Source organism: Ahaetulla prasina, chromosome 6 (genome assembly GCF_028640845.1).
Source record: "Ahaetulla prasina isolate Xishuangbanna chromosome 6, ASM2864084v1, whole genome shotgun sequence".
Taxonomy (NCBI): domain Eukaryota; kingdom Metazoa; phylum Chordata; class Lepidosauria; order Squamata; family Colubridae; genus Ahaetulla; species Ahaetulla prasina.
In genome coordinates this window covers 2555739-2578570 of record NC_080544.1, presented here as the reverse complement: position 1 = coordinate 2578570, position 22832 = coordinate 2555739, and the positions used below count along the sequence as shown (strand labels likewise).

The window sequence follows — 22832 nt, the reverse complement described above, 5'->3', positions numbered from 1 at the left end:
TTAATTGTTTTCTTATTCGTATGCAGTTGTATAGTGTGAACCTTAAAAAAAATGCCATTATTTCTGGAAATCTTTTTTCCCCATTTTTTTTACTTTTTATATTTTATAAACTCTGTTTAAAAAAGCAGAATGAAAAAAAATGTGTTTCTGATATCCAAAGTTCAGGACATTTTGCTTGAAATAATAATTATGATTCAAATTACCTTCAGAAGACTTATATCTTCGTGCTTTTCATTGGAAATATAAGCTTTGTATTTAACTCCTGAAACTAGAGATAAGCAATCAAGTTCTTCATTATGGTTGGATGATGCTGTTATTTTCTGCAACGTTACAACTCGATTAAGTATAAAAAAATATGTACGCATCATCTCATGGAGGTTTCTGAGGACATGGTGACCTCTAATGGTCAGATAAGCATCAACATTCAACATTTTTGCCTATATTGGGAAAGATCTCCTATTTTGGAAGACAACTGGAGATTGTTATTAAAATGCTTAATCGGCTTTTTGTATGTTTTTCAATTCTTTCCAATAGAACAAAACCTCTGAGATTTCTACCAGAGATATTGGATTCCTGACTCCCAAGCTGCACCAAAGTATATTTTGCCATAATAGTCAAAAATTGCTGATGCAAGAAATCAACTTTTTGGGCTTGGTAACGTAACACAAAGCTTGAAGATTCTAGTAAGGTGAAAAATGGTCTATCTCATTTCAACAAAGAAAATTTGGAAATTTTCTTCTTTGACTTTTTCATTTCGTGGTATTGAACAACACTGGATATTTTACCATTTTTAAAAACAACAATTTAGTGTATACATTGTGTCCCTTTTCTTTGTCTATATTGATGGAGGTCAATGTTTTAGGAGGAGTTTTTGACAGTAAATTAAAGAATCAAAAGGTAGAATGACCATTGTACTCTCTAAGATTTTCAAAATATAAAGTATAAAATAAAATTAATTTTGAAATACAGAGAATATGAACTCCAAGAGGACTATAAATTCAATGTTTTTAATCTATTGATGAAATCAATTTTGAGTATTTTTATGAATTTTTATTATTGTGCATTTCTCCAAAACTTCATGGATGGAATTTGTTTCTTGAATATTTTATGACAGTTTAGCACCACAATCCTTGAATGAATTGTTTGAAAATCTATGAATGAGTAAAGATTATATTTTAGGCACTATTTATAAAATGAACTGTTGTGTATATCACATTATACATTTTCCCCATAATCCAAATCCTGCAAGGAAAACAAAATGACCAGAAGACCTCAAATTCATATGTTCTTTGGTGCACCCATTCTTTCAACTACTTCAAACAACCCCAAAGAAGAGAATGGTTCTTCGCCTAATGAGAAACCATGGAGAGAATTGCACCTTTCATTTACCAATGACACTTTTAATCTTTGTAGCACAAACTTCAGGCCTCTTGAGTATGAGATCGCAAATGATGCAGTTTTGGTTGTCAATTCCAAAGATCACTTCCCAGTAAACGTTGAAAAAAGAGGTGGCTTGGTTAATGCCTTTATGACCGATTGTGCAACATCTGTTGGATGTGTCAAATCCTTCAGCCATAAAAAGGAGGCCCTGGGTGAGTCACCTGATGGTGGTTCTTCTGTCTGCAGTGATATAAGCAGAGGGAACCAGAAAAAACACCATGTATGTCAACAAAGCAAAAAGGATTATACCAAAGGAAATGCTAGTTGTATCATAGATAACCATCTTGATTCTTCGCCTTTGGTTTTTGAGATGAAGGACTTTAAAAATTGTATTGTAGTTAATCACAACCCATCTTATCTTAAATCTGAACCTCAGGGTGAAAATCTACTCCTGAGTCCGTATCTGAAAACATGTTCACAAAAAGCAGATGAATCGAAACCCGACAACCTGCTAGATGCACCTTCAAATCTTGACCTATCAACAGACAATGAATTCTTTAGTATTCTTACTTTAAGCCAAGTAGCTCTCTGTTCAGGACAATATGCTGTAGGACAGAATGAAATGCAAAATAAACCTATAGCAGGGGAAGGAGTAGAACTGGCCCTACCTTGTAGGGAAGACACAGCAGATGGAGAACCTCTACTTAAATCAAATGAAGGTGGTGATGTGGCTGCTAAGAAAGTTAACACAAACTGTGAAGACAACTCTGAGTGTTCCATTCAACTCTTTGACTCAGATAATTCAAGTCAAGATAATTCAGATTTCAAAAAAGGTAGTCTTCTATCTTCACCTGTTAACAACGAAGGACAGGACCTTAAACCCCAACAAAAAAGGCAGTTACATTCTCCAGAAGAGCACCATGCTGAAAGACCTCAAGCAACTGATGATAATGTGATGACTTCTTGCTTTACTTTTAGAGATCAGCAGCTATCCAAAAGAATCAAATTAGTGTGTTCTCCTCTTCGCCCAGTTAAAAAAACTGGAAAAACCACGACCTCAGGAATTGAGAAAGCTCAGAAGCCACTGTCACTGCTTAAGGATTGTGTTGAGAAAAGCCGGAAGTTCTCTGTCTTGGTTGTAGTGCTGCATCCTTCTCACATCAAAGAAATCAAGGCGGGAAGTACCGCATCCTGCAAAGTCCCCTTAGCCACAGTTGTCGTTACCGATCAGTCAGAAGTGAGACAGAAGGTTGTGTTGTGGAGAGCAGCAGCATTTTTATCACTTACCGTCTTTCCTGGAGACATCGTACTCTTCACAGGTGAGTCTGTTAAACACATTTCCAATTGTAAGAGGGAATATATGATTAGTTTTCCCAATTATTATGCTGTTTAAATAAAACCCAAGCCATAATCTTCCATAAACTCTAAACATGACCTGGAAACTCTTTTATAAGTGCAGGTTTTTTTTAAAAAAAAATGCATAATAAAAATATTCCAATAACTGCATGGACCAGGGGTCTCCAACCTTGACAACTTTAAGACTTGTGGACTTCAACTCCCAGAATTCTGGGAGTTGAAGTCCTCAAGTCTTAAAGTTGTCAAGGTTGGAGACCCCTGGCATGGACAATGGGGAACAAAACGAGTTACACGCCCCAAAACCAAATGGCACCAAGGCAAGTTCATTTTCCATTGATGGATCTCCTTTGCCTTTTTCCTGCAGATGTCGTTGTTTGTGAGAACCGTTGGGTTGGAGAAATGATGCTGCAATCAACTTTTATGACCAAACTGGTCAATCTTGGAAGCTGTTCAGCTATTAATGCGAAGGAAGGTGAGGATTGACAAACTCCAAGCAGATGAATCTTGTCTCATCACTATCTGATGCTCCCTACTCATCAAGCCATTAACTGCTTGCAGCTTTTATTAATAGAAATATATTTTTCCAAGTCAGTTAAATAAATGATGGACAGAATTTAGAAGTTAGAATAGAATAGAGCTGGAAGGGACCTTGGAGGTCTTCTAGTCCAGCCCCCTGCTCAAGCAGGAAAACCTATATTATTTCAGGTAAGTGACTGTCTGGTCTCTTCTTAAAAACCCCCAGTGAAGGAGCACCCATGATTTCTGAAGGCAAGATGTTCCACTGGTTAATTGTCCTCACTGTTAGGAAGTTTCTCCTTAATTCCAGGTTGCTTCTCTCCTTGATTAGTTTCCAACCATTATTTCTTGTCCTGCCCTCTGGTGCTTTGGAGAATAATTTGATCCTCTTCTTTATTATTATTATTTATTATTTATTTGATTTTTATACCGCCCTTCTCCCAAAGGACTCAGGGCGGTGTACAGGCAAAAATAAAACAGATAATACAATATACAATTTAAAAAGCAGATTAAAAAACTTATTTTAAAATTAGCCTGATAGGTTAAAATATACAAGACTAAAAAACCCCATTTAAAATTAATTAATAAAAATTTAAAATTTAAAATTAATAAAATTCAATTCAAGCCAGCCCCGCGCGAATGAAAAGATGTGTCTTCAGTTCGCGACGGAAAGTCCGAAGGTCAGGTATTTGGCGTAAACCCAGGGGAAGCTCGTTCCAGAGTGTGGGAGCCCCCACAGAGAAGGCTCTTCCCCTGGGGGCCGCCAGCCGACATTGTTTGGCGGACAGCACCCTGAGAAGTCCCTCTCTGTGAGAGCGTACGGGTCGGTGGGAGGCATGTGGTAACAGCAGGCGGTCCCGTAAGTACCCAGGCCCTAAGCCATGGAGCGCTTTAAAGGTCATAACCAACACTTTAAAGTGCACTCGAAAGGCCACAGGTAGCCAGTGCAGTCTGCGCAGGAGCGGTGTTACGTGGGAGCTACGCGTAGCTCCCTCTATCACCCGCGCAGCTACATTCTGGACTAGCTGAAGCCCCCGAGTGCACTTCAAGGGGAGCCCCATGTAGAGAGCATTACAATAATCCAAGCGAGAGGTAACGAGCGCATGAGTGACTGTGCACAAGGCATCTCGATCAAGAAAGGGGCGCAACTGCCGAACCAGGCGAACCTGGTGGAAGGCCCTCCTGGAGACGGCCGTCAAATGATCTTCAAACGACAGCCGATCATCCAGGAGGACGCCTAAGTTGCGCACCCTATCCTTTGGGGCCAGTAACTCGCCTCCAACAGTCAGCCGCAGCTGCAGCTGACTGAATCGGGATGCCGGCATCCACAGCCACTCCGTCTTGGAGGGATTAAGCTTGAGCCTGTTTCTCCCCATCCAGACCCATACGGCATCCAAACACCGGGACAGCACTTCAACAACTTCATTGGGGTGGCCCGGGGTGGAAAAGTACAGCTGAGTGTCAGCTCAGTGTCAGCTTTGTGGTAGCCCCTCAAATACTGAAATACTGCTATCATATCACCACTAATTGTTTTCTTTACACCAGCCAGACCCAAAACATGCAGCCATTCTTCATATGGTTTATTCCTTTAGTGACTGCTCAAAAGTTCCAACAGCACAGAGAAAATTACCTCATGACCATTTTTCACACTTACGATCATAGCAGCATCCCCCTCGTCAGATGAACAAAATTCAGACACTTGGCAGCCAGTATATATGCCGGAGTCATGTGGTCACTTTTGTGACTTTACGACAAGCAAAGTCCATGGGGAAGCCAGTTTCACTTAACAACCGTGATACTTGATTTAACAGCTGCAGTGGTTTCAGTTAACAACGATGGCGAGAAAGATCTTAAAGGGGGCAAAACTCACAACCATCTTGTTTAGCCGCAGAAATGTTGGGCTTGATTGTGGTCGTAAGTTGAGGACTACCTATAATGGACGGAATATTTGAAGGTTAAAAGCAGTCTTAACCTTTGGATTTGTTAATGGAGAGATGTATCTAGGGCTCAATAAAAGCTGGTTTTTATCTGCTGTTCATCCCACTAGCTTAATCCAGCCTCTTAGCCTGGTCAGTGGTTGATCATTCTTTCTGTTGAGGAAATGGATATGGGGGTCGGCCTTCTGCTTATTGAAAAGGACTAGAACAGGGCCTATGTCAGTGTTGACGAACCTTTTCAACACTGAGTGCCAAAACAGGAGTGCATGCGCACATGCCAGAAACCGGAAGAGCAGCCGCCTGGAGTGCATGCGCACGCCGGGAATATGATCTGGTTTTCAGCCGCACATGTGGCCACCAGACTGGCCACCTGGTCTTCCGGTTTCTGGTGCACATGCACACGCGAAGACTAGCTGGCCAGCACACATTTGCATGCCAGAAACCAAAAGAGCAGCCACCTGGTACACATGCGTGCATCAGAAACCAGAAGATCATCTTCCCGGCGCACACATGCTCCCTGGGCAGCTGCTCTTCCAGTTTCCAGAACTCCCATGTACATGAAGACCAGTTGGCCAACACGCCGGACACCGGAACAGCAACGGATGACAGCTCGCATGCTCGGAGAGATGGCTCTGCGTGCCACTTCTGGCACGCCATAGGTTTGCCATCATGGGCCTGTGTACTCAGGTCCCTTCAAATCTGTAATAATGAGTGCTTTCACGATCAAAACTACAAACTAAAAGATTAGAAAAGACAGGTAGAACGGATAAGACGTAGAAGTCTAGTTTGTCAAGGACTCGATAGATGAAGTAGAGAAAGCCCTAAGCTTATATCAAGTTCAGAACAGGATAACTAATGGAATGCAGTTGTCCCTCCCTATTGAAAGGACTAAAGGTTTAATCTCTCTTTTAATGGCCAAATCAAACTCCATGGATGGAAACCTGAATGTCCGCTTCTACTGTCGATAGTAAGCAGGGGAAGTCTATGGAAATTTCATAATAACAGAGTTGGAAGGGACCTTGGAGATTTCCCCCGCTCAAGCAGGAAACGGATGATATTCCCTTGCTGTTCGTATTGCTTAAAATAATACCGTGTTTCCCCAAAAATAAGACCCTCTCTTATATTGTTTTGAAAATAAGCACTTGGCCTTATTTTCGAGATATTATTTGGGGACATGTTGTTGTTTTTTGTTGCTTTTTGTTGTTGTTGTTTTTATTTGAATTTATATCCCGCCCTTCTCCGAAGACTCAGGGCGGCTTACATTGTGTTAAGCAATAGTCTTCATCCATTTGTATATTATATACAAAGTCAACTTTTATTGCCCCCAACAATCTGGGTCCTCATTTTACCTACCTTATAAAGGATGGAAGGCTGAGTCAACCTTGGGCCTGGTGGGACTTGAACTTGCAGTAATTGCAAGCAGCTGCTGTTAATAACAGACTTAGTCTGTTGAGCCACCAGAGGCCCCTTGTGGAGCAAGCCAGGGCTCCTCTTGCCGTCTTACCTGATTTCCATCTCTGTCTCCCTAACCCTAACCAGAGGAAATCGCAGGGACCAGCTGCGCATGCAGTTAAATTTTTTGGGGGAGGGCTTATTTCAGGGGAGGGCTTATTTTCAGGGAAACATGGTATCTGTTATCCTTGTTTAATAAAATCATATCAGCCTTATGTCTAAGGCTAATTCCACTTGCTGTTAATTCTTGGTGGTAGAACCGCCAACAGAAGAAATATACGCAACCTCCATAGCCAAAGGTGAGATCCATTATAATCTCTTTTATTTTCCCAAGCCTCCCATATAGTAGACAGTCATCTTCTCCAGGATTTGCTGACCTATGTTTCTGCAAAGCACGGCCCTCTCCAAGCTCTCCCTCCAAGGCAAAGGCAGAGCCTGGATAACGTTTCCTGCGTCCTTCTAAATCGGCTCAAACCAGATACTTTGGTGCATGCAGTGTTGAGGATCATCAACATCACAGTGCTGATAGGTGAGCTGAGTATCCAATCCAAGAACTTCTTTTTTTTTCCCCCAAGTTTTTTTATTTTTTTTACAAATATATCAATGTGTGAACAGTGGCACCTGGGTGTCATGCATTCTAATACGAATAAAATAGTAGAATTAATCATAGTTATTACATTCAATCAACTTATATATTTGTAATAATAATACACATTTATATTAAGTTGCAGTCTATTATTATTCAATTATTTCCATGTTTTCTCTTGTTATTGCTTTTATTTTATTATATAGAAGTGTATACACTAATATCCCCCCTTCTCTTATTTCTATCTCTTAGTCTAACTTTTATTCATGTCACCCTTTATTAAAAAATGTTTTTTTTAACTTCCTACCTACCTTCTAGTCATGTCATCTACCTAAAAAAAGAAGAGAAAGAAAAGCAACTCAGAACAACAAAAAAGAGAAATCATTGTCGTCTCTTGCTCGCTTCAATACTTTGCTGTGCTTTTGTTGACTTGCCTCTCATATGCCTCTCTTGAATCCTTATCACTGTCTGCATCTACTTCTTGAGTGTTCAATCTAAATATTTTTCCCACCTCTGCCCTCTTCCACTTCCTAGTTTCCAAAATTTCTGTCCAGGCCCCTATCTCACTTTCAAAACTATCTTCCTGTATCTCCAATTCTCTTTTCAACTCTGTTTAATATATTTTCCCCCTAATTTAATTCATCAGTCACTGCTATTTTCATTGTTATCTCTTCCTTGTGTTCTTCTTTTATTCTTTGGTTCTTCAGCTCAGTCTTTTCCTCCGTTTCTTTTGTTGGCTCCTCCCTTTCTGGCCATCTTGGTCTTTACTCATCATCCCTCGTATAGTTTTTTCCATTAATCCAAGAACTTCTTGAAGGCCCCAAATTTGTTGTATGGCATGGTAGTGGAAATATATATTTAGAGATGTAATTGCTGAAAACTATAGATTTTGTATGTCTATGGAGATTCCCCGTCATCCAGGTCATGGTTGTCCCAAAGGTGCTTTTTCAAGAGGTAACTGGACTTTCTGGTTTTTCTTGGACGATGTTTCGCTTCTCAGCCAAGAAACTTCATAGATTCTGTAATTCTCTTTTTCCTCCTTGCCTTCTCTGAGAAAAAACACCAAGGAAGCACTTGGGCCCAGCTCTTTGTGAGGGACCTTATCCTGACTTCCTATTTAAGCATGCAAATATCCTTTCCAGGTCTACCTCAAGGAGGAAAGAAAAGGAATAATAGCAGAGTACCCTCTATCTGAAATCTTGTTGATAAGAAGAAGGTCATGAATTGATTTGAGACCACCTGATATTTCCTTCTTGACAAAACAAGAAGCTTAGATTCTTGAGTGGTTGTCTGATTTCACAACATCCTTTTCTGAGGACTGATGTGATACTAGTGACATGAAGGAATTTGTGCCTAGTATCCGCCTTTGTTAATATTAATAATTAACTTCCTAGATAATGAGGTATGTTTTGTTTTCATTAAATCAGAGGATTTCAAGAATTATTGATTATTTCTGGGACCTTTCCATCTCTTGCTTTCTTAAGGAACCTTCTTGCTTTTCAGTCCTAAATGGAGAGCTTCAGAATACTGCAGGGTTTCTGCCACTCCTAAAGAAATTGGTTACCCGTTAAATTGACTGAAAGCCTAAAATTTGGTCATTTTGAAAATGTAACATCTAGAATCTGTTAATGAATTTGAAGAAAATATAGCTACCTCTTCCCTCTGTCTATTAAAAAAATCCAAAATGCCACCATTAAAAGCCTTGAATCTCATTCCTTCAAATACCACGTAGAATTTTTGTTGGGTTTTTTAAATATAATTTTAATATAATTTATAATATAATATAATTTTAATATAATTATTTAATATAAAATGAGTTATCGGAGCATTGCTTCACTTAATATGAAGTTTTGGGGTGTAAGGGAAGGGGCTGTGAGTAGCTAACCTATTAATTTAAACTAGTTTATCATGCTGTTGTACTCTGAATAAAATTACAGTGGTATCTTGATATTCAACCACTTCAAAATTCATAGAATTTGATACTCGACACATTTTGATGCGAAAATGTTGTCCCGGTACTCGTAGTTTCTTTAGTACCTGTCGTGCTGCAGAGGATGGCGGACAGGAAGTAGGAAGTAGGACATAGGAAAAAGGACAGACAGAAAGTTTTTCCCAGCCAAAACAAAGGGTCCCATGGTAAGTCACTTGGCTTGCTTGGCACTCGTAGTTTTTAGTACCCCTCGTGCCTCCCGGAACCAATTTACTTTGAGTACTGAGGTACCACTGTGTAGTCCAGCCAAGTTCCCAGTGACAAGACTGGCCAGTCCTTACCAGGAAAGGGGGGGGGGGGCAGGTGACATCATCACAGAAGGAAGCAAACTATGTTTATTGTTCCCATTGTTCAACCTTAGACTCCGTGTATAGCTTTAAAGAAGAAAAGCAAAGTAAAATTATCCTAACGGTGGAACAGATCAAGGGCCAGCCTTATGCCTTGGTTGTTTGGGGTGATGCAGCAGCCCAGTGTCCTCAGCTTCAAAGGAAAAAAGGTAAAACAACCATTCAATATTTTAAAATAATTTTAGGTACATGACTACATCACACTGCCATGCAAGAAACAAGTAATACAGGACGATCATCCATTTTTAAAATAAATCAGCTTTTCAACAACGGACCGTTGAAAAGAAGGACAGAAGCAGGAGCCCCAGACGGTGAAAAGTTCATTCGTGTTAAAACAACTCCCAGAATTTTAAGCAATGACTCGAATGGCTGGGATTTTATTTCAGTTATTATTACTTAGTTCTGTTGTTCCATTAGCTTTATCACCCTGTTTCCCTGAAAATAAGCCCTCCTCAAAAATATTTTTTTTTATATAAAAAAGTTTTATTTTAACATTCATATCCAGTAACATATTTAGTGTACCATCATATACAATTAATTGGACCTGCCCGGTCACCACCCCCTTCCTTTAACTCTCTTCCCTTCTCTACCTTCTTCTACTTTCCACACCCATCCTCCCCTTCTCTTATCTACATCCTCTCCTCCTTCCTCCCTACTCCTTTCTTCTCCCTCTTCTATCCCTCTTCCTTCCTTTCCTCTTCCTCCTCTTCTCTTTCCTACCTCCTTCTCTCTTCTACTTCCTTCCTTCCCATCATTCTGAAATGGTAGCCAGGCAGCTCCGATCTTACATTGATTATACATCTTCAATCATCTCTGTACATTAACCATCAATCCATTTTCTACCCTCATCCCCCCATCCCCCTCCCTTCCCCTCCCTCCCCCCATCCCCCGGGACTTCCCAGAACCGAATACAGGGTATAAAACTAACAGTCAAAAATTAAAATATAACACAAATCATAATCCATAGTCACTCCTTAAAACCTCGACTCCCCTTCCAGAAACAAAGAAAATACATTTCTTCCAGTCCATTATATATCAGACCATTCCACTCCTAGAGTTCTCAGAAATTTCCGATTGAGTTAAATATCCTCAAAAATATTTAAACGCAGAGCTGGAAATCAGGTAAGACGGCAAGAGGAGCCCCCTCTTGCTCCATGCTCCCCAAAATAATAAGACCTCCCCGAAAATAAGGACAAGCACTTATTTCAGGGTTCAAAAAAATATAAGACGGGGCCTTATTTTTGGGGAAACATGGTATATAGCCACCCACTCCAACAGATTCTGTATTCTTAGGTTCACACCTGTAGAACAAGATTGAGATACATTGGCCTAAGCCAGGAGTCTCCAAACGGGGCGACTTTAAGACTTGTGGACTTCAAGTCCCAGAATTCTCCAGACAGCATAAGGAATTCTGGGAGTTGAGGTCCACAAGTTGTCAAGTTTGGAGATCCCTGGTCTAGGCCCTTAATTAGGAGCGGGAGCCATAATATTGCTTCTTCCACTGCTTTGGTTATTCTCCACAGAAAAGAGATTGCCTCAAGCTGTGTAGAAACTGTGAATACTCATAATATAATTCAATTAATATTTTCACAAATAGTAAAATACAAGTTACTATAGGTAATCCTCGACTTACAATTCATTTAGTGACCGTTCAAAGTTAAAACGGCAGTGAAAAAAATGACTTATGACCATTTTTCACATTTACGACTGTTTGCAGCATCATGCAATTAAAATTTAGATTCTTAGCAACTGTCTCATATTTATGACAGTTGCGGTGTCCCCAGGGTCATATGATCCCCTTTTGTGTCCTTCTGACAAGAAAAGCCGGTGGGGGAAGACTGCAAAACCATGTTATGAACTGCAGTGAGTCACTTAACAACCGTAGCAAGAAAGGTCGTAAAACGGGGCAGAACTCACTTAACAGATGTTTCACTTAGCAACAAATTTTCGAGCTCAGTTGTGATCGTAAGTCGAGGACTACCTGCATTTTAAGATGGGGTAAGATTTTGAGTCAGCAATTAAGGCTCCAGACTGGAAATCAGGAGATGGTGAGTTCTAGTCCTGCCTTAGGCGCAAAGCCGCTTGGGTTTCCTTGGGCCAGATGCTTTTCCTTAGCCCTAAGAAGGAGTCAATGGCAAGCCACTTTTGAAAAACCTTGCCAAGAAAACCACAGGGGCTTGTTCAGGCAATTGAACAGAAAGAAAGAAAGAAGAAAAGGATTTTGAAGCTGGCGTCTCCTTTATTAATAGTTATTTATTTATTTATTTATTTAATCGCATTTTTATACCGCCCTATCTCCCAAGGGACTCAGGGCGGTTTACAGCCTAATAAAAACATACATATAAATACAAAATAAAACACCAATTAAAAAACTTATTAAATAAGGCCGAATATTAAAAAATTACAATAAGATAATAAAACCCCGTTAAAACCAAATTTAAAATTTAAAATTCTAGTCCAGTCCTGCGCAAATAAATAGATGTGTCTTAAGCTCGCGGCGAAAGGTTCGAAGGTCAGGAAGTTGGCAAAGTCCTGGGGGAAGTTCGTTCCAGAGGGTGGGAGCCCCCACAGAAAAGGCCCTTCCCCTGGGTATCGCCAGCCGGCACTGCCTGGCTGACGGCACCCTGAGGAGTCCCTCCCTGTGAGAGCGCACGGGTCGGTGAGAGGCAATCGGTGGCAGCAGACGGTCCCATAAGTAACCCGGCCCTATTCCATGGAGCACTTTGAAGATAGTTACCAAAACCTTGAAGCGCACCCGAATAGTTATTTTACCTTTGAAAGAACTATATTTTGTCCAAAGCTTCACTGATATTTTCGCTTTTGAAACTTCTCCTTCCTAGATCATATTTGGGAATTTAAGTATCTCTTTGTAAAACACAACCCTGTCTCCGGTGACTTGGAATTGCACACGACACCTTGGTCGGTCCTCGAGTGCCTTTTTGATGATGATAAAAGATCTCTGGCCTTCAAAGAGAAGTTTGAAAGGAAGGTCCAAGAGTTGTTGAAGATGACCACCCTGGCTTCACATCTAGAAGAAAAAAGTTCGGGTGAGATTCCTCCTCCACGATTAAGACATTAATATAACTCTTGAATACTTTATTTGGCTCAGTGTGATTAGAGACAGGACAAAATTTGCCTCCTTTTCACTTCCAAAGAGTTTGAGGCAAAGCATTGCATCTCAAAATCAGGCTCATAATTCCTTGAGAAAGTTTATAACTGACATTTAGACATGGACCCTTGACCGCACCTCCTTCGCCCCCCAGCCATCTGCCTCAGTTCCTTTACAGCCAGCTTTCCTCCTCCACTGGTCCTCCCCCAGCCCATTCTCCATGGCCAATAGGATAATGGCCCTTCACCCCTCTCCCTTCATCTATGCCCATATGCCCAAACACCGTTTGACCTGCGCCTTTGGCTGCATGGGACAAATAGCCCCCAGCCCGCCACTGCCTCCCCAGCCCCCCATCTGCAACACCAAAAGCCTCACTTGCCTTGTTCCTCCTCCTCTCTTTCATTGGAGCTGAGTGAGTTGCAAGACAAGCTGTCTTTGTGAAGCTCCCTTGAGGGGCCCCTCCCTCCCTTCCTAGTGCCCCCCCCCCAACACACTCTTGCTTATCTGTCACCCCAGTGAAAGATGTGCAGGGCCCTGAAACCACCATTGCTTCTGCCTGCCACCCGATTGGCTGGGGGCTGTTTGTCCCATGCAGCCAAAGGCTGGGGAGAATGGCCTGGGGAAGGCCAGCGGAGAAGGAAAACTGGCTATAAATGGACTGAGGTGGGTGACTGGGGGCGAAGGAGGACAAGGGTCCATGTCTAAACGTCCTAAACCCACTGACGGGGAACTACACGGACATGAGGGCTCGTCAAATGCATCATCCTCTGTGCTCTGACTTGACACGGCAGTGGTACGATCGAGAATTAACTCTTATGTGTGTGAACATAAGCCCAGCGTGGTTTTCCTTTGGATCTGTACGGACAAGCAGTCACCGCTGATCTTAAACCTCGCTGTACTACAAATCACATCAGTCCAGATAGCATTCATTTTAGTTACAGATAGTCCTTGGCTTATGACAGGCGGCTTAGCGACTTACAACCAGATCTGAATTTCTGATTCTCTCTCTCTCTCTCTCTCTCTCTCTCACACACACACACACACACACACACACACACACCACACACACACACACACACATGCCCACAGTCTCACATAACTGCAATTTGGACTCTTGGTGATAGGGCAGCATTTAAGGCTACTTGCGGTGTCCCACAATCACAAGATTGCATTTTGTGAAGGTTTTGCTGAAAATTGGCCGTTACTTCTGGTTTTTCAGCAAACCTAACCCTAACCCTTATGACCGCCACATGCATTTCACTGCTGCCACAAAAAAGGTTGCAAAATCAAGTTGGTCACATGTCTCTCCCATTTTACAACCTTCATAGGCAGGTTCCATTATGGTCCTAACTCAAGGACCACCTCTACTATATTTTTGCCTCCATAAAAGGCATGTAATCCCTGCACCAATTCTTTTTTTTTTAATGTACAGACAGACCTCGCTCATTTAGCGACCGTTCAAAGTTACAGCGGGACTGAAAAAACCAACTTGTGACCATTTTTCACAGTTACGACCTTTGCAGCATCCCCGTGATCATCTGATCAAAATTCAGACGCTTGGCAACTGGTTCATTTTATGACCGTTGCTTGTGTCCCAAGGTCATGGGATCACTTTTTGCGACCTTCTGACAAGCAAAATCAACAGGGAAGCCAGATTCATTTAGCAGCCAGATTATTAATTTATCAACTTCCATGATTCACTGAACAACTGAGGCAAGAAAAGTCGTAAAATGGGGCAAAACTCATTTAATGTCTCACTTAACAACAGAAATTGTGGTCACGAGTTGAGGACTACCTGTATATATTTACTGTGTTTTATCAATGGGAATAAAATACAAAACAGCAAAAAACCCAGACAAAAACATACATCCAATAGTAACAACAACGAAAATTAAGTACAAAAAAAATGATCCAAAATCCAACCTTAAAAAAAACCTATCCTGGCTGGATGCTGTAAAGAAAAATAATTTTAAAAAACTGATAAATTCTCCTCCCCTTACATAAATAGTTATACACTCTCTCATCCTTATTTAACATGAAAAATATATTATTTAAACAAATATTTCATTCTTGTGTTTTTCCTAGGAATAATCCAAGTGAAGGTCTGCGTTTCAAAGCTGAGCTTTACGGATGCTTCCCTGTCACACGGACAGCTGGTCTTTGACGCGGATACTTCCCTGGAGCAGGTATTCGCTTCCCTTCCCCTGATCACCTACAAGGGTTGCGCAAAATGCGGCCGTGAACGACAGACAGATGACAACAAGATCTACAAACAGTGCCCTACCTGCTTACCTTTGAACCAAGTCAAAATCTTCTACAGGTAAACAACAACAGAAAAAGGCAGAAGATGAAAAACTAAAATCAGTAAAGTTGCTGGCAACTTCCTGCTTATCATTGAAACGTTCTCCGTAGTTGCATGCATGAGCGGGGTGCGTGCATGGATGGGGAGGGGCATGCGGGAAGGCGGGGCATGCGTGCACAGGGCACATGCACAGGGGTCGCATGCACATTGCATTTTGGGGGTGCGTGCACGAGCTTTGGGCACTCGGTCCAGAAAAGGTTAGCCATCACTAGTTTAGGGCCATTCTCTCTGCTTTTTTCTCTCCTCAGAAAAATAATTCTCAGGCTGTTTTCAGTGTGCTATAGAGAAAAAAATGGCCAGTAGATCCTGTGACTCCATATTTCAGTCCTAGCTGTTTGCTCAAGGTGATTTTTGAGCTGAGGATCTCTCTCTTAAAACTCCCCTACTACTTCTTCAGGGTTTCCAAAGTCTCAGAGGGGGTTGAATACAGGCGGTCCTCAACTTACGACCATAATTGAGCCCAGTTGTTGTTGAGCGAAACAATTGTTTCCTTCCGCTTTACTGCCTTCCTTGATGTGGGCATTAAGTGAATCACTGCGGTTGTAAAGTTAGTAACACATTTGTTAAGTAAGTCTGGCCTCCCCATTGACAGGAGATTAGAAAAAGGGATCACGTGACCCACACTCTGAGATAAACAATAGGTATTGGAGGCAATAGCAACCTGAAGTATCTTGTAGCAGGAAACATCAAACATTAGAACAAGAAGCAACACATGGAAACTGATCAAGGACAGAAGCAACTTAGAACTGTGGAGAAATCTCCTGACGGTGAGAAAAAATTACCCAGTGGAACAACTTGCCTCCAGAAGTTGTGAATGCTCCAACACTGGAAGTTTTTAAGATGATGCTGGATAACCATTTGTCCAAAATGGTGTAGGGTTTCCTGCCTAAGCAGAGGTTTGGACTAGAAGACCTCCAAGGTCCCTTCCAACTCTGTTGTTATTGTTGTTGTTGTTTTCGTTACATTGAAATTCCACTAAGGTTCCCCCCCCCGTTTCCTCATTTAGACCTGCTGTGATGACTGTTGAGGAGGGGGACTATGAAATCTCTGTTCGGGTAGGATCCGAATTGATGGAGAAGATGTTCCTTAACATTCCCGCAGAATGGCTGAAGAAGGCTGTAGGTAATACCTTGGGAATCTGTGGTGTAAGTCTGGAGATTTTTTGGTCTATAATCCCTTAATTGCAAATTCATGAAGCAATGAATAATCTATATATATATATATATATATATAAAAGCCAAATACCACTCACTCATCACGAAATCTAAGGAACTGTAAAGCCTACAAACTTAAATTTTGGAACGTATATTCCTCTGGGCTTCTAGGTGCTCGCTAAGAAAGGATTTTTTGAAATGACCATCAGATCATTAGTATTTCATATACAGTATTATATTCACACACTCTGATGCTAAGGAGTTAGACATTCTATTCCCCCTCCCCACCTGAAAGGAACTCTGTTCCAACTGCCAGTTGCAACACATTCTGATGCCACCCCTTCGCTAAACTGGATGTGGGTGTGGCCAGCGCGTGACTCATCTGGTCTGGGACATTCTACTCCCCTTCCCGCTCTGTTCCAACTGCCAGTTGCCTTATATTAACACACCCTGATGCTACGGAGTTACACATTCTACATTACATTTCAGGCTTTTAAGTATCAATTTATCATGCCAGATCTCATAGTTTCATAGCGAAGCACGGGCGTCCAGCTAGTAATCCTATAAGCAGAGAGCAAACCTCACTCGCTTCTAGCAATGACGACGTTGCTTAGTTGGGTAATGAAACAACCCAGCTCAGAGCACCAAGGACCCCACAATCCTCCCTCCCTCCCTACAAACCCCCCCTCCCTTCTAGCACTGATGATGTTACCCACTTTGGTAATGAAATGTCTGCAAGAAATTAACCAAGCTCAGAGAGAAACTAAGGCGCCCACAGTAATAAATCTTCCTTGGCTTCTTGTCATCAGATTACCTTCCATCTCAATTGTCTATGGAGATTCTCAGTCATCCAGGTCATGGTTGTCCCAGAGGTGGTTTTTTTCAAGAGGAAACTGGAGACTTTCTGGTTTTTCTTTGAAGACGTTTCGCTTCTCATCCAAAGAAGCTTCTTGGATGAGAAGTGAAACATCTTCAAAGAAAAACCAGAAAATCTAGTTGTCTCCTGAGAAAAAAAAAAGCACCCTTGGAATTCCATCTCAAAGATCAAGATATGACTCAACCTAGCCTGGTGCCTTCCAGCTGTGCTTTGCAGTTCAGGATGATGGGATCTGTCATGCAAAAGATCTATAGGGGTCCTGCGTAGGGAAAACTTGGTCGGTTGGACTCAGTGGTGGTCTTAAGTCAAGGACTTCCTGTTTAGAAATCAAGAATCCCCACAGGTATTTCCTCACCAGAAACAAGGAATTCGGGGGTTCGTGGATCAGGGTTAACCTGGATTACCCCTTGCGGAATGGATTTCTGAACTCAAAATAGGGATAGTGATCTGCGCACATTCCATAAATTCCCCTCAAATCAGGAGAGGCTGTCCACACGTTTTGCACGCACATCCCATGGCCTAGCCAGGAAAAAAGAGATTTTCTCCGGAGCCTCCGATGGTTGTGAAGCCCTCTTTTTCTTCTTCTGTTGCAGAACCTTCCTCAGATACCACCTACGGGATGCTGGTGGCCGATCTCTGCCACTCGCTGCTCACTGACTCCAAGGCATCCTACCTTCTAACCATTAAGAGCCATTTCGTCCTGGATGAAAACAGTTTTCCTCTGGAGAAAGACTTCCAGCTGCTGGAGTTCCACCTTGATCTCTGAAGCAGCCACTTCTAATGAGGTTCCTCACCCAATTTACAATCACACAAAAAGACATGGAGGGACAAGTACCGTATATACTCGAGTATAAGCCGAGTTTTTCAACACATTTTTTGTGCTGAAAAACGTCCCCTCGGCTTATACTCGGTTCTATACGGCTTATACTCGAGTTTTTTTTTTTTTAAAGCCCCTCGGCTTATACTCGAGTATATACGGCTTATACTCGAGTTTTTTTTTTTCTTTTTTTCACATTTTACCGGACTGAAGCCCTGCCGGTGCAGTGAGAGGGCGGGGCGGGGGAGCCGCCAGCCTTCTCAGCTGAGGGAGGGAGGGTTTCCCCAACCGGTAGGTGCCTCATTTCCCACCCTCGGCTTATACTCGAGTCCCCAATTTACCCCAGTTTTTGGGGTAAAATTGGGGACCTCGGCTTATACTCGGATCGGCTTATATTCGAGTATATACGGTATATGGAGGGTTTTTTTTGTTTGTCTTGGAATGAATATGTGTTATTTTTCTAAATACACTAGCGGGATACCCGTGCTTTGCTACTTATGACCATTTTTCACACTTAGGACCATTGTAGCATCCTCATGGTCTTGACAGACTCTCATTGTCATCATCACCAACAAAGTATATCTGGAGAAATGAAGGCTGCTGCTGAGGCCCCACCATGATACTCCCTATCCTGTGGTAGACCTGCCCCTGCACTTTGAATGTTGGTGTAAAATTTCCCTCCTTCACTTCTCTGGCTCCAAAAGGCGTCATTTGGAAGTATCTGTTGTACTTCCTGGCAGCAGAAAGACAGTCTTTTCCCTTTAACTGGTGTTACAGTAGAAGGAGCAGATTCATCTGAACTGAGAGGTCAGTGTAAGAAGTGAGTTGGAGCTGGGACCACTATGCAGGAGAAATTTGGTTCACAATCCGTTGGCTCCGTGGTGGTCGATGATTGAAACACATAAAGGAATATCTCTTCCACCACCTTGAGTCCGGAAGCAGTTCTGTAGGTGGAAGGCGTAGACATTTTGGTGAGGTAGGGATGTTTAGTACTGGAAGGAGCTCCAGACCGCTCCTGAGCGAAGGAGTGGAACGGCTGCCAGTTTGAACTGAGGTAATGGAATGTGAGGCAACCGGCAGTTGGAACAGAGTTCCTTTCAGGTGAGGAGGGGGAGTAGAATGACTAACTCCTTAGCATCAGAGCGTGTTAAGTATATGAATATACCATATAAGAAATATGAATTCTCTGATGGTCATTTCGAAAAATCCTTTCCTAGAAGCCAAGAGGAATGCACGTGCCAAATTTCAGGTTTGTAGGTTTACACAGTCCTGGAGATTTCATGATGAGTGAGTGGATTTGGTTTTTATATAGAGATTTTTTCTATGATTTCAGAGCCATGATTTCTTCAGACGGTTATTAAAAGCTACTCAAAAGATGAGTGATGTTTTCTTTGTTGGGCTTTGATCCCCAAGACCCCAGGAATTTCCTGAAAGAGAGTTAAAGACATCTGAAAACTCTCCCTGCCAATATTTCTAAATGTGTTGCCTAAAAAAATATTTTTCCTTGCCACACCCGTTTTTTGTCAGCCCCAATTTTCGCCTTCCTGTCATCGTGCCGGTTTATCTATTAGAAGTTCCACTTTTCAAAGTAAATATTGTAACGGCAGAAATAAGCTTTTCTCTTTACAAACGGTGGCTTCAGCGACGTTATCAAACCGCTGGCAGGAATTTCTATATTCTCACTAAAAAAAACTTTACTTCCTGGAGGAGATATGCCATATTTAGTCAGCCTGCAAAGCAAATAAATACTTCAAAGAGCGAAAAAAAATAGAGTTTAAATTATTAAAAGATACCATGAATACAGGTGGATTCAAAGTGCAGCCTTAAATGAACAGTGTCCTATTTGTATAATTTATGGATTTTCGCTTGGTGGAGCACAGCTAAGCTTTGATTTCTGGTGGGAAGCCTAGATCTTAAACGTCTGATCTTGTACTGGGTGCAAACCTAACTCCCTTCTGGCACTGATGATGTTGGGTAATGAAACATCTGCAAGAAAACCATCAAGCTCAGAGAGCACCAAGGACCCAACATCTGTCTGTCTGTCCGTAAACAGCTGCCTAATCAAGGAACCACTAAGAACACATCCATCAACATCGACAGGGTAAGCCACTTGTATAAAAATAGAAAGCAAACCCCACTCCCTTCTAGCACTGATCACGTCACCCCATTGGATAATGAGACATCTGCAAGAAAACCACCAAACTCCAAGGACCCTGAAGTTCAACCCTGAGCAAAATTAACCTTTTCTATTGGGGCCATTCCCAGTTGGTTTTCCCAGTTGCAATGTATGGCTGTGAAGGTTGGGCCATAAGGAAGGCTGAGCGCCAAAGAATTGAGGGCTTTGAACACTGGTGCTGGAGAAGACTCCTGCGCGTCCCTTGGACTGCAAGGCGAACAAACAAGTCAGTTCTAGAGGAGATCAACCCTGACTTCTCTTTAGAAGGCCAGATCCTGAAGATGAAACTGAAATACTTTGGCCACCTAATGAGAAGGAAGGACTCACTGGAGAAGAGCCGAATGCTGGGAACGATGGAGGGCAAAACAAGAAGGGGACGACAGAGAATGAGGTGGCTGGACGGAGTCACAGAAGCAGTAGGCATGAGTTTAAATGGACTCCAGAGGATGGTAGAGGACAGGAAGGCCTGGAGGAATGTTGTCCATGGGGTCGCAAATGGGTCAGACACGACTTCGCAACTAACAACAATTGGGGCCATTGATGTAGGTGGCTGGGAGGTTAGCTGGGCAACATCTGGAGACCTGCAGCTTCCCCATCCCTGATAGAAAATTCTCCTTTCCAGAGTCTACATAGGCACTGCTTCAGCCAAAGCACAGCACTAGATGGAGAGGCAACCTCATCCTTGTAATCAGCAAAAACAATTGCTTGTCTCAAAGTATTTACCATAGCAATTTTCACTACTTGAGTGGATTCCGACATAGGCAGGGAAATGTCTTTTGGCTTGTGTTAACCTTTCTGGAGCTCCTTGTGCCCAGCTCAGTTGTGTAGGTTGAAAACTGTGAGGGACGGGTCTTTGAGAATGTGCATGTGGGAAGCCAGGTAGAACCTGCTACCAGGGTCTAAAGCCCTGATGGTGATCCTATGGCACACATGGCAGAGGTGGCACGTGAGCCCTCTCTGTTGGCATGTGTACCGTCACCAGCTGCTCCTCTGGGTTCCATCACACGCATGCGCTCCAGACAGCTAGTCCGGTGCACATGCGCACGGGCCAGCTGCTCGGTTCCGGCACGCACACACTCCAGTTTTAGCACTCAGTGCCAAAAAGGTTAACCATCAGTGGTAAAGGTTCTCTGCTTAGGCAGGGGGCTGGACTAGAAGACCTCCAAGGTCCCTTCCAGTTCTACTCCGATTCTGATTCTGCAGGTGTCCCCATTGTGCTGCTCTCCGTTAGATCTTAATGGGGGTTCCGTTCAAGGTACATCTCATGCCCTGCCCCAAACTTGTTGAGGCCAAGATGTTTTTATTTAACTATATTTTGGTTTGAACTGAACGGCTGTTTCTTTAATGATTTGACATATATTAAATATTAATGGGGTATTTTTATGCGTTGCATATTTTGCGTTTATATTTTTTTGAAATCACGCCTTTATGGGAGAAATTACATCCAATGGCTGCCATTTTCATGATTTTCCTGAAAAGCATTAATGGTTCAAGGGTGCTAGCTACGGATTGCGCAATTGTAACACAATGTATGGGCCGATCCTGAAATAGCCGTTTCCCAGTCATACCTGTGTTAAATGAGAAGATGGTCGTCTTGCAGGAGAACTGGTAAAAACATGGCTTTTTAAGAAAACCCAGGCAGTGGATCCAGTCACCTTGGGCTGTATTTGGGGAATGGTTTTCTGGATGACTTTGCTTATTGTAAATTTGTCATTTTATTGTGTGGTAATTTTATTTTAATTCTTATTTATTTATTTATTCATTCATTCACATTTTTATACCGCCCTTCTCCGAAGACTCAGGGCGGTGTACAGCAAATATATTTGCTGTACAATAATTCTTGCATTATAAGAAGCCGGCGTCAGTTCTTTAGTGTCACAAAGTGGGATCTAAGCCCCAGTAAATTGAAGTTAATCAAACATCCTTTTATATTTTACTCTTCATTGGCCTTGGGTCGGTCCTGACCCAGAACCAGCCAGTCGGAAGGGTGGCGTCTCTGAAATTGATCTCTCTCTCTCTCTTTATGGCTGCCGGGAGCAGAGAGTCCTATGCCATTTCAGACAAGCTGACCAGTCTCTTCTTAAAAACCTCCAGTGATGAAGCACCTACAACTTCTGATAGCAAGCTGGTCCACTGGTTAATTGTCCTCACTGTTAGGAAGTTTCTCCTTAATTCTAGGTTGCTTCTCTCCTTGATTTAGTTTCTAACCATTATTTCTAGTCTTGCCTTCTGGTGCTTTGGAAAATAAGTTGACCCCCCTCTGCTTTGTGGCAGCCCCTCAAGTATTAGACGACTGCTATCGTGTCCCACCCTAGTCCTTTTTTCTATAGCCAAACCCAAATCCTGCAGCCATTCTTCATATGTTTTAGCTCCAGGCCTTTAATCGTCTTAGTTGCTCTTCTTTGCACTTTTTCCAAAGTCTCAACATCCTTTTTCTAATGTAACCAAAACTGGATGCAGTATTCCAGATGTGGCCTTACTTAGGCTTTATAAAGCAGGGGCTCCAACCTTGGTCCCTTTAAGACTTGTGGACTTCAACTCCCAGAGTCCCTCAGCCAGCAAAGGTGGCTGAGGAACTCTGGGAGTTGAAGTCCACAAGTCTTAAAGGGACCAAGGTTGAAGACCCCTGCTTTATAAAGTGGTACCTTCTTCTGCTACATATCCCTGAATCCCAGAACTCGGGTGCTGGGGAAACAACAGCTGTGTTGCTTAGCAGCCCACCAGGAGACACACACCCAAACGAGCCGGAGTGTCCTTCCCGACCCGGGCCCAA

At 42.4% G+C, this 22832-nt stretch overlaps 1 protein-coding gene across 9 annotated transcripts in view; it reads left to right on the top strand.

Moving 5' to 3' along the window:
* SHLD2 (shieldin complex subunit 2) overlaps window positions 1-19262 on the top strand; it is a 60176-nt gene extending 40914 nt beyond the window's left edge. For 6 of the 9 annotated variants that reach the window (XM_058187184.1, XM_058187178.1, XM_058187182.1 and 3 more), the window contains 8 exons: window positions 535-2699; window positions 3101-3208; window positions 6976-7170; window positions 9579-9713; window positions 12405-12611; window positions 14759-14993; window positions 16042-16157; window positions 17660-19262. In XM_058187184.1, the coding sequence (XP_058043167.1) occupies window positions 1259-2699; window positions 3101-3208; window positions 6976-7170; window positions 9579-9713; window positions 12405-12611; window positions 14759-14993; window positions 16042-16157; window positions 17660-17832 (2610 nt within the window). In that variant the 5' untranslated portion in view covers window positions 535-1258 and the 3' untranslated portion in view covers window positions 17833-19262. Of the gene's footprint in view, window positions 1-534; window positions 2700-3100; window positions 3209-6975; window positions 7171-9578; window positions 9714-12404; window positions 12612-14758; window positions 14994-16041; window positions 16181-17659 lie in introns of all 9 variants that reach the window. The other 3 variants (XM_058187186.1, XM_058187185.1, XM_058187187.1) reach the window with 3 other exon arrangements.
* The last annotated feature ends 3570 nt before the right edge of the window (window positions 19263-22832 follow it).